Source organism: Moschus berezovskii, chromosome 5, assembly GCF_049115385.1.
Source record: "Moschus berezovskii isolate FMDL1 chromosome 5, NW_MosBer_1.0, whole genome shotgun sequence".
Classification (NCBI taxonomy): Eukaryota; Metazoa; Chordata; class Mammalia; order Artiodactyla; family Moschidae; genus Moschus; species Moschus berezovskii.
In genome coordinates this window covers 80,179,332-80,191,586 of record NC_142464.1, presented here as the reverse complement: position 1 = coordinate 80,191,586, position 12,255 = coordinate 80,179,332, and the positions used below count along the sequence as shown (strand labels likewise).

The window sequence follows — 12,255 nt, the reverse complement described above, 5'->3', positions numbered from 1 at the left end:
TCAGACAGCCGGGAGTCAAGAAGACTACACACGGACTCAAGAGACTCCTAGGTGATCCAGAATATGCTTGCATGTCCCAGAACTCACAGTCCCCTAGACCATGCCCACAGTCCAGTCTAACGCTGATCTAAGCTGATCATTCCATAGCAACCCACTTAATTCTCCCACCACTGTTACAAATTCTGTCACCAGATCTGTCCTGAGATGTCCTGTTAATCCTGATTCGGGTCTTCTTCACGCTCAAGAAGTTAGTTCAAGCATGAGTGTCGATTCTGCCCCTCTGCCCCATCCCTAGACCCTGGCCTCTGGTTGCCTACCAAAGTCTTCCCTAAGACACACTTCCTAGAACTGAGCCCAGGTCTGGTCTGAGCCAATAGCTCAGAATGGCAGCAGTGCCGTGCTCTGCAGGCTCCCATGGGAAGAGGAGGGACAGCTTCTGAGGAGCAACTTTAGAGCTACTTTGCCTATTTCATTAAAAAAAATAAATTACTGAGCACTTCAAACCTGCTAAGTGATGTTCTTGGAGCTGGGGATGCAGCAGGGAGCAAACTGACCAGGTGCCTGGCTTGCTGAAGTTTACCTTTCAGCAGAGTCAGCAAATGAATCTGTAGACATCCTGCCTGATGCTGGGTGATCGGACAGAGGTGGTGAGGAGGAGAGGTCATTCTGGATGGGTGGACAAGGATGGCCCTTCTAGAAGTGATGCTTGGCTAGAATGAGTAACCCTTGTGAGCTTCTAAGCAAAGAGTCTTCTAGGCAGAGGAAGCAGCAACCACAAAGGCCCTGAGGAACAATAAAGGACACCTATGTAGACAGTGGGCTTCCCTGGTGGGTCAGTGGTAAGGAACTCTCCTGCCAATGCTGGAGACATGGGCTTGATTTCTCGATCACGAAGGTCCTCTGGAGAAGGAAATGACAACCCACTCCAGTATTCTTGCCTGGAAAATCCCAGGGACAAAGGAGCTTGGTGGGTTACAGTCCAAGGGGTCCCAAAAGAGTCACACATGACTTAGCGACCAAACAGCAACAACATATAGACAGTGCAAGAGCATGAAAAAGGAGGGGCAGATGCTATGGGGTCCTGTAAGGGCACTGGCTTTTAAGTGTGACGGGGAAGCGTTTGAACACAGTGACATGAAGGAATAATTTATGTTTTAAAAACCTCTGGCTAACAGAAAAGTTTTGGAGATGGACAGTGGTGATGACTGCACAACAATGTGAATGGACTTAAAGATGCTGAACTGTACACTCAGGGTTAAAGTGGAAAAGGTTATGTCATGTATATTTCATCTCAATCCAAACATAAAAGGGAGTATGTGAGAGAATGTGTGTGTGTGTGTGTACGCGAGAGAGAGCGCGCGGGCGAGCGAGCAAGCATAGCTCATTCATTTCGGTCATTGTTTAAAAAAATCCCTCTGGTACTTAGGTAAGAGGATCATCTAGTTGTGGAAGACCAGTTAAAGAGTATTCATCTTCCCAACCATCCTGGCAAGTTTATGTGGTTATCTTCATGTGGCAGATGAGAAAACTAAGACTCAGAAGGTTCAGTAACTTGTCCAGCGCCTCCCAGTAAGTGGCAGTGTTTGGCTCCAGACTCAGCCCTGATGACCCCGAAGTTAAAGTCACATGACTGTGCTCCTGGTCATGTGATCGAGACTTGTTTGAACCTACTTTTCCACCTCTACCATTACACATATCAATTTATACCAAATCATGAGTCATTCAAGTCACTCGCATGTTTGATATAAGCTGCTAAGCCACATTTTGCTCTGTCCTACTTGTGCCATAGGGTTCTGATTGACAGGCTGACTTGTTTTTCTTATTCCTACATTTTGCACATTCTCTTTTTGTTTGCCTGATTCCTGCTACATAAAATGTGTTCTACTCTTTATTTGAGGTTGTATCTCTATTTATTTATTTATTTGTTTGTGCTGGGTCTTCGCTGAGGAACTCAAATTCTTAGTTGCACATGCAGGATTTAGTTCCACGAGCAGGGATTGAACCCGGGTTTCCTGCATTAGGACTGTGAAGTCTTAGCCACTGGATTACCAGGGAAGTCCCATATTTTTTTTGGAAAAGACCCAGCTCTAGCCTCAAAAGCAGATTGGAAAACGCCACTTCATTCTGTTCTAAATACTCTCCCTGTTTTTCTTCCATTCGCACTAAGCTTAATTGAAGTGAACTCCTGGGAACAAGGATATGGTGACCCTTATGGTAACACAGGGCTGGGTACCAAGCAAGCACTCCTCTGACTTAATCAACAGTTTGATGTCTGTTATAAGCCAGGGACTGCTCTAGCTTGCGAGATACAGCAGTGAACACAAAGGACAACATTTCCTGTCCTCATGGAGCTTATACTCACAGTAACACAAAGAAGTAAAATTTATAGCATTTCAGTAGGTGATAACTGCTAATGAGAAAACTAAAGCTGGGAAGAGGAATGCTGGGGATGGCAGCATTATATTTTTAAACAGGGTGGAAAGGGCAGGTCTCACTGACAAGGCAGTATCTGAGCAGAATTATATGGAAGTGAAGAGCATATACCATCTGGATATTTGGGGGAACAGCTTTCCAGGTAGAGGAAACGGGCAGCGCAAAGGCCCTGAGGTGGGAGAAAGAACAAGCAGAGAGAGACCCAGAAAACTGGATTGGCGCCACAGGAGGGGCAAACAATAGGACCTCAGTGAGGTGGTGAGAACAAGACTGTATAAGGTTTTGGACTCTTCTGTGAGTTGGAAGCCACTCGATAGTTCTGAGTCAGGAGATATGATCTGATTTAATACATATTTACTGACTGCCAGAACTGATCCCAGGACTAGATAGGGGAGTTACAGCGTTAACTAAGGAAGGAAACTAGGCTTCCTGGTGGCTCAGTGGTAAAGAATCTGCCTGCCAAGCAAGAGACGTGGGTTCAATCCCTTGGTTGGGAAGATCCTCTGGAGGAGGAAATGGCAACCTACTCCAGTATTCTTGCCTGGGAAATCCCATGGACAGAGGAGCCTGGCAAGGCTATACAGTCCAGGTGGTCACAGAGTTGGACATGACTGACTGGACACAAGTGTGAGTGTGCACACACACACACAAAGGAAGGAAACTAATGGTTACTGAGTTCTGCCTAGGTGCCTGGCCTTATGCTATGTGCTTTAATGTCATCACCACCTATATGACAAACAGGTTCTATTACACTAATCCATACTACCAGTTCTTGCCTGGACCATTGTTAACAGCCTCTCATCCAGTCTTTCCCACACAATGGTGAGTCATTCTTTCAAACATAAATCACATAATGCCACGCCCCATTTCCCCATCCTAAAGCTGCTTTCCATACACTCAGAACAAAATCTAATCTCCACCATGGTCCATAAAGCCCAATGTCTGTTCTGGTCTCCTGAAATGAACTCATCTCCTGCCCTACTCCTTTCTGATCATCCTTTCCAGGGTTGTCACTGTCACCCACATCTTGCTCATGATCAAGTAACCAGCTGGATTTCCTCTTAAGCACTTACTACCATAAGAAATGATCTTGCTTGTTTTAAAAGATCTGTTTATATATTTACTGCTTTACAAAAACCAAGGCTCCAAGGAACCCAGAACAGTTCTTGGCGATAGTACATACTCCATAAACATTGGTTAAATAAATGAATGAAAGAGAAGGTACCTCATCCAAAGTTACTCTCATTGAAACTAGTCAAGTTAATAAATAAATCAAACCTAAAATCTTTTTTCTTTGATTCATTCAAAACATTGACTGAGCACTTTATTATTTGTCAGGCATTGAGCCTAGGATATAGCAACAAACAAGACAAATGTAAACGTATGGAGTTTACTGTCCAGAGTAGGGATTCTTGACATTTTTCTTCCACGGACTCCTCTGGCAGTCTAGTGAAGGCAACACGCCCCTTTCCAAGCGTAAAATACAAGGGGATACAAAGGAAACCCAATTATACTGAAGTATAGGTAACACAACCACTAAGAAACATTTGTTACATATATGTTTAATTAATGTATTAAATAATGAGACATAGTGGATAATATAGTATTTTTATATAGTGATGAAAATGTTCTTAGTCTCTTCAATATTTTTAATATACTATTAATTTGCAGGTATTGCCAATTCTGCTGCAGATATTGCTAATTATACTGTGGTTTGTTGATTCCATCATCACTAAGAAAATGGTGAATTACAGCTAGAGATTAGCGAAATAAAGGTGTAATTTTTTCCAATCCAATTTGTGCTGAATTCTATCCCTAGATCCCCTGGATTGCTGGTTAGGATCCCTGAACCCCAGTAGGGAAAGACTGGACGATTCTCTTTGTCTCTAGAGCTGAATTTAATTAAAATGTTTCTATAATATTTTGAAATATTAGAAACAGAAGTACTTCCATATGCACTATGAAAGTCAAGAGCATTGTGACTCATGTTTGAGGTCAAGTATTTATTCAGACTTTCTGGGAAATCAAAACTCCAGGAACCAAAAGAAGACAAGAAAAGCAGTATCACCTTAATTAAAAAAAAAAATCTACCAGACAGGGATTATGGAATCAAACATTCCATGAACTCAATTAAGGTTTAATTCTTTACCATTTATGAAAAAATAATTCCTCCCAAATTAACTTGAGCTCTTAGGTACAGAAACATGATTCACAGCTACCTGTTTGTAAGTGTAAAAGTTATAGGCTTATTTTCATTTTTAAGAGTACTATTGAATTCTGAACAAGGAAAAGTACTTCAATATAACATCTAGACATTTTTGACTTTCATTATTGGCCTCGAATAGTTGTACTTGCTCTAGTATGAAAAGAAAGTTTAGCTTCAATTTAGGAAAAAAAAAAAAGTCAAACAAAACACGATAGGATGGTCCATTCTAGAATTCTGGAAAAAGAAAAAGGTGTAAATTATTTCATAATATAGTAGAAATTACAAGCAGCCCAAAGAGTACCCATTTTGCAATAATGAATAAGGAAAAGGTACAAAATCTGTTTCTTGGCTGCCATATGACCACTAGTAAGAGGTGGGGTATGGGAGCCAAATAAACAGGTAAGTCCAGGGGATGATTTGAAATGTGCCCTTTAATCAGTGACACTAGTATCTTTTTTAAAATTCAGAAAGGAAATTGTTAGAATTCACTCTCAATACAAGTAATTGTTTTCTTCACTTTGTAACATTAAAAAAATGACAATCTAGGAATGTCTCTGCTGTGAAGCAGAAAAGTACTTACTACATTCAAATCCTGATTAAAAATAGGGTTGACAGGACATTTTAGCTTATAAAGAACTTCTAAGAAACAGGTTTAATCACAGCGTTTGAAGCAACTGCTGCTGCTAAGTCACGTCAGTCGTGTCCGACTCTGTGCAACCCCATAGACGGCAGCCCACCAGGCTCCTCCGTCCCTGGGCTTCTCCAGGAAAGAACACTGGAGTGGGTTACTTCGTCCCAGATGGCGCTGGTGGTAAAGAACTCGCCTGTCAGTGCTGGCGACAGAGACATGGGTTTGATCCCTGGGTCGGGAAGATCCCCTGGAGAAGGGAATGGCAACCCACTTCCGTATTCTTGCCGGGAGAATCCCCAAGGACAGAGGAGCCTGGAGGGCTACAGTTCAAGAGGTCGCAAAAAATCGAACACGACTGAAGTGACTTTGCAGGCATATGCTCCTCTTCCCAGGGCCTTATTTCCCTAAATCACCCAGCGCTCGCTTCTCAGTGTTCCATCTGGCGAGCATTTCTGCAACAGTCAGAAGTGGGAAGCCAAGTTTACTTAAACCCTTTCCAATCTGCAGACCTGGGCAACAGCCTATTTGAGCTTTAAACGATAATCGAGGTATTTTAGTACATCAGAAACCCTATCACATTTCTCCATGCTCCTTTCTGAACGCCAACTTAGGCTGTATCTCCAAGAAAACACCACTGCTATATACCTAACCATCAAGAAGTGTTTGGCCGACTCTTCTTATTTATGTTCTAAATCTAGGGTGAAAACACACGGAAAAAAAACCCCGGGCTATAACAAGCCTTACAATTTCTTCAACAATTACATTGAAGGCATAACGACTTAATCTCTCATTTAACTTAGTTATGAAATCTGTTGAGCCATATGGCGCTTAGGGACCACGCTTGCCTAAACGTGCCATCTTGGGCAACTTTCTCCCGGGGCACCTGCCGTGGTGCGGCTGATGGAGGTGGCGTCTGTTAGTGACCAGCGTCTCACCCTTCGTCCTGACTGTTGACGGTGAAGGAGACAAACAGGGGACGAGAGAGAAGGGAGGGCCTGCCTTCGTTTCTAGTGAGTCTCGGCGACCTCAAGTTAGGTTATGAGTCCCTAGAGTGCAGACGGCGGAAAGAGAAATTGGGGACAAAGGAGACTTTACCGCCTGCTGACCAGGCCTAAATTTGGAAGCGCAGCCATTTCCCCCGAAGGAAAGGCTAAGCTGAGGCCGCAAGTTCACGTTCCTGCGCGTGGCTCAGCTGCCTCGGTGTCTCCGGACACTCCGCCCCCAGGGCCGCAGAGCAGACGCGCGCAATTGCCGGCGGGCGGGCCGGGGTAAGGCCGCCTCGGGGAATCGGCCTGGGCCTCCCGGATCCGGTCCGTGCCGCCCCCGTGCCCGCCTCTGCTGCCCCCTGCCGGCAGCTCGAACCGGGCGCCCCCGACTCGCCTTGCCTTGGCAACCAGGACTCGCGCCCGGGCGCGGTTACCTCTTGGGAACATCAAAGGCCCGGCAGGCGGCGGGGCGCCGCGGCGCCCCTTCCTTGGTTTTTCCATAGCGGATCAGGTCCTGGAAGAACGCGCAGCCCGGAAGCAGGCCGGGCGGCACGAGCTGCAGCAGCAGGGTCAGTAGGAAGGTGGCAGCCAGCGTGAACCAAACGGCGCGCAGCGGGTTCAGCGCCGAGACCTCGGTCCCCGCCCCCGTAGCCATAGCCGGCGAGCCCAGCGACTCAGCTCCCCCAGCCCCCGGAAGGCCGTCCACTCGCGTGCGGCGCGCCGGGCTCAGTCGGGCGGGACGTCTGGGCGCAGCGCGGGGCGGGGACGCGCTTGGCCCCGCCCCGCACACGCCCCCTGGGACGGAGGCCCCGCCCCGCCCCGCCGGTTCGCGGGTGAGGGTCACGTTGGTGCTAGCTGGTAGCAGTCGGTATACTATGTGAATCTGGCGTGCTTCGGTGGGACCCCGGGAATATGATTCAACAATATGTTTCAAAGCAGCGGAACGAACAAGGCCACATAACTGCAAGTCTTCACTGTAGCAGTGTTTTCATTCGAAGTGGAAATAATCCAGAATGTTCCATGTTAAGATATTTAGCTAAATTATGGTACAGTAACACATTGGAATATCATGCAGCCATTAAAATAATTATGGAGACTGTAGAAACACGGAAAGCTTTGTGATAACTGGAACTGTAGGTTAAATGAAAAAAATCCAAAATGTAAAATAAAGAGCTATAATTGTGAACAACTATAGTAATATGAATGTAGATGAAGAAGGCAGGTTACACACAAAAGTGAATGGTTGTAGTAGAATGTTACGAATGTGTATAATTTAAACATGTAAAGTAGAAAGTAAAGGCAATTGCAAATACAAAAATGAAAGTGGTAAAAATTTAAAAACTTCAGCCCTGTCCCTTCTAGAGTTCCACTCCTTAGAAGCAAAGTTTTTTATTCCATCTGTCATTTGTTATATTTATTTCCATGTAGTGACAGTGCTATTTTCATTGACTCATCAGTTTTAGACAACATTGTTTTCGGTTAGGACAAATGAAACTTTAAGTCTTTTAGAAAATATTTTATTGAAGCCTTAAATGTATCAGTTCCAAAAAATAGTCCTGATAGCTCAGTTGGTAAAGAATCCACCTGCAATGCAGGAGACCCTGGTTTGATTCCTGGGTGGGGAAGATCCACTGAAGAAGGGATCCGCTACCCACTCCAGTATTCTTGGGCTTCCCTTCTGGTTCAGCTGTAAAGAATCCACCTGCCATGCAGGAGACCTGGGTTTGATCCCTGGGTTGGGAAGATCCCCTGGAGAAGGGCATGGCAACCCACTCCCGTATTCTTGCCTGGGAAATCCCGAGGAGGGAAATCCCAGAGGATCCTGGTGGGCTACAGTCCATGGGGGTGGCAAAGTGTCAGACACGACTGAGCAACTAAGCAACAGCTATTACATGATAGGCATCGTTTTGGACAATGAGGACAGAGAGGCTTACAGGATAATGTCCTTGCCTTTTTGGAGCTTCTTTCTTGAGATGGGGTGGCAGGAGAGGGGTGGGAGAGGGGAGTGGCAGCCCACACCCGAGTGTGATACCCCATATGTGTGTCAAATGAGCATCAGGGAACTGAGTGGGAAGGTGACTGTGTCTTGAACAGTCCTTTGGGTTGCTAAATGTGCCAGCTTCTTGGAGTTTTGCTTCTTTGTGCAAGGACACCGCAGCCTGTACCAGTGACTTGAGAAATATGTGATAAAGGATGATCAAATTGGCCTTCTAGCTGGGACAATGGGGTCTGTTTGTATGACCCAGCGTTTCATCTGTAGGGGTTACCTTTTCATTGTCTCTTCGCTCTTCTTGGGTTGCATATATGTGTGCTAAGTCGCTACAGTCTTGTCAGACTCTGTGATCCCATGGAGTATAGCCCGCAAGACTCCTCTGTCCATGGAATTTCCCAGTACTGGAGTGGATTGCCAGTTCCTTCTCCAGATGATCTTCCTGACCCAGGGGTTGAACCCATGTCTCCTGCTCCTCCTGCCCTTGCAGGTGGATTCTTTACCACTGAGCCACCTGGGAAGCTCTCGTTCTTAGGTTCAGTTCAGTTCAGTCGCTCAGTCGTGTCCGACTCTCCGCGACCCCATGAACCTCTACGGGGTTCTTAGGTTAACCCCGTAGAAATACTGCTAGCCTTTCTAGTACATCTTTCCAGACAATCTATCTGGAAGTTCATTGCAGGGACTAAGTTTCCTGAGTGGGAGAGTCTCTTATAGTTACCTGATCAGGTAAAAGATCACAAAGACAAGATGTGGTGTATGTGTGTGTGTATGTGTCTCATGGAAACAAGAAAAATTGAAGCTGGAGGGAAAAATTATCCCTTATTTTCTGGTTTGGATTTTAATGAGTGCCCAGCTCATATTCACACAAGCCCCTGTAGAGGGCAGTGATGAACAGGAAGCTGCAAGTCAAACCTGACTGGGAGCATTTATAAATGCTTAAATCCTTACTGGAGTTATTTCAAAAGTGGAAAAACAGGCTAATGCCTGTTAGAGACATCATTGCCGATAAATGTCAGTTTTTATCTTTCCTCGTTTAATTACCTACACTATATAATCAACAGACTTCTGGCTTGGCCTGTGGTAAATGACAATGCCATTTTTCCAGTTGTTCAGGCCAAAACCCTTGAACTCAAGCTTGATTCTTTTTTTTGCTAAATATGATCTGTCAGCAGATCCTGTTGGCTCTACCTTCAAAATTTGAAACTAAAATTCAGTCACCTTTGGAGTCAGTGCTTTCCTGAAGGCCTTAGCCAGCTCAATAAATAGAAAAAGAAAGAAAATGTCTACAGATTGCAATGTAAGAAAGGAGCTGTCATTATTTGAAGATAATATGAAACTCCAATGGAGTCAGCAGATATTATAACTAATAGGCTTTGATAAGGCTGGATACAAAAATCAGTTTCTAAATATTGAACTTTTCTATTTCTGAGCAAAAAACAGAAAATAAATGTTTTAAAGATAACATTTCAATGGCATAAACTATTATGTGTCAAGGAGTAACTCTAATAAAAGGTATGTAAGTCTTAAAAGAAAGTGTTTTGATACTAAATAAGACATAGTTAAAAGGTGAACCTAAACTCATAGGTTGGAAGACTCAATATAGTTAAAATGACAGTTCTTCTCAAACTGATATGTGGAATAATAACTGTAGGTCCAATCAAACCCCAGCTTTTTGTGGAATTTAAGAAGCCGATTCTAAAATTTATATGGAAGTAGGAAGGGCTAAAGATGGCCAAGGGACTCTTGAAGATAAAATGATTGGAGGAGTCGCTTCATGAAATATCAAAACCAAGAAGTGTTTTGTTTAATAGGTGTAATAATTATGTCAGGGTAGTTGGAAGGCATTGGAGAGTAATGGAGAGTCCAGAAACAGAACCTCCTCCCACTTCCCACACTCCCTTTATATTTTTCCATTGCCCTTGGCTACTATATGCAATGCCATATGCATTCATTTCTTAGTTTAGGGAGCACATTTGTACCTCCTGCTCTAGGTCAGTGCCTTTCCTGCCCTAAGGTCCAACTTTGCCTTATGCCTTACAGTCCATTCCCTCATGTTGTGGGTTGAATAGTTTCCCACTACAGTTTATATGTTGAAGTCCTAGCCCCCAGTACCTCAGAATGGAATCTTATTTGGAAATCATATTTATTCGTTCTGTATATTTTTCAAGCAAAAGTGCTTTTTGTTACCATCTGCCATATTCCTCATCCATTAAGAATAATCTGCTTCTCCCCCTCCTCCATGGGATATGTTTAAGAGTTTTTTTTCTTGATTAATAGACTTAATTTTATTTTGGCGCAATTTAAGGTTTATAGAGAAATGTGCAGAAAGTATAGACAACTCCCATATACATCTTTATTTTGATGTATAGGATCTGTAGTGATATCCCTTCTTTGATATTAGTTATTTGTATTCTCTCTCTTCTTAGTTAGCTTGACTAGAGGCTTATCAGTGTTACTAATTTTTTCGAAGAACCAGCTTTTGATTTTGTCAGTTTTTGCTGTTGTTTTCCTATTTTCAATTTCATTTATTTCTGCTCTAAATCTTATTATTTCTTTTTTTTTTGTTCTTTCTAGTACCAAAGTGCATTTTTTTTTGGTTTACCATTCTTTTTTTTTCTTAAACACCAAAAGCATTTTGTATTGGGGTATAGCTGATTAACAGTGTTGTGATAGTTTCGGGTGAACAGTGTAATTCTTATTATTTTTTTTGTTTTGCTTACTTTGTGCTTAATTTGCTCTTCTTTCTCTAGTTCTCTAAGGTAGGAATTTAGATATTGATTTTAGATCTTTTTTTCTTCTATGTAGACATTCAATGATGTAAAATTCCTTCTAAATATTCCTTTTGCTGCTTCCCACAAATGTTGATAAATTATGTTTTCATTTTCATTTAGTTCAAAATATTTGAAAATTTCTCTTGAGAGTTCTTCTTTGACCCATGTATTACTTATTATTTTTGACCATGTATTATTTAGAAGTGTTTTAATATCCACATATTTGGAAAATTTCTAGTTATATTTCTGTTACTGATTTCTAGATTAATTCTGTTGTACCTGAGAGCAAATGTATGATTCCTGCTTTTAAAATTTTGTTAAGAGGTGTTTTATGGCCTAGAACGTGGTTTATTTTAGCGAATGTTCTGTGTGAGCTTGAGAAAAATGGAAATGGAGAAATGGAGAGATAGATGAGGGATGGAGAGATAAATCATGTTTCTCATTTTCCTGTTTTTGAAGATCCAGTATTGTTAAGATACTAATGTCTCCTTTATTGTTCTAGTTATTCAACATAACCACAGTTGAAAACCCAGGAAGAGTTTTGTGGAAATTGACAAGATGAATCTAAAATGTGTGTGGAAAACAAAGAACCTTAAACAGCCCAAGATAAGATTGAAGAAGACAAAAGGTAGAGGATTTCAGTGATCATATTTCAAGACTTAATATAAAGCTATAGTAATTAAGACAGTGTAATACTGATGTAAGGATACATAGACTTATGAAATAAAAATGATTCCATAAATAGACCAATTTATACTGGTTACTTGATTCATGATGAAGGTGCCTTGCAATACAATGAAGAAAAAGAAGGGCTTTTCAGTAAGTGGTGCTGAAGTTATTGGGTGTCCACATAGGAAAAAATATATTCTTGACCCTTACCTAATACCATACACAAAATTTATTCCAACTAATTCATAGACTTATTCTTCAAGAATAAGGGGAAATAAAGACTTTCTGGGACAAGTGGAAATGGAGAAAATTTGTCACCAGTAAACCTTCCTGGCAGGAAATGTTAAAGCAATTCTTTAAAAAGAAGGAAAGCAATATAAGTCAGAAACTTGAATCTACATAAAGAAAGGAAGATCATCAAAAGAGGATTAAGTGAAGGTAAAAAAATTTCTGACCTGGTAAAATTTAGTTATTCTAAGAGTTTGTAGCTACCTTACAATTTTCTGTGTTTGCGTTATCTGTGAATAAGAAAAGTTTTGCTTTTTCCTTTCTCATCCAGATGGCTCTTA

At 42.3% G+C, this 12,255-nt stretch overlaps 1 protein-coding gene across 2 annotated transcripts in view; it reads right to left on the bottom strand.

Moving 5' to 3' along the window:
- Positions 1–7,004, bottom strand: part of SRD5A3 (steroid 5 alpha-reductase 3) — a 37,460-nt gene extending 30,456 nt beyond the window's left edge. For both annotated transcript variants that reach the window (XR_016037452.1, XM_055434516.2), the window contains exon 1: positions 6,691–7,004. Coding sequence is in view for 1 of the 2 variants with exons in the window: in XM_055434516.2 (XP_055290491.1) it covers positions 6,691–6,911 (221 nt within the window). In the remaining variant the exon portion in view is untranslated. The remainder of the gene's footprint in view (positions 1–6,690) is intronic.
- Between the last annotated feature and the right edge of the window lie 5,251 nt (positions 7,005–12,255).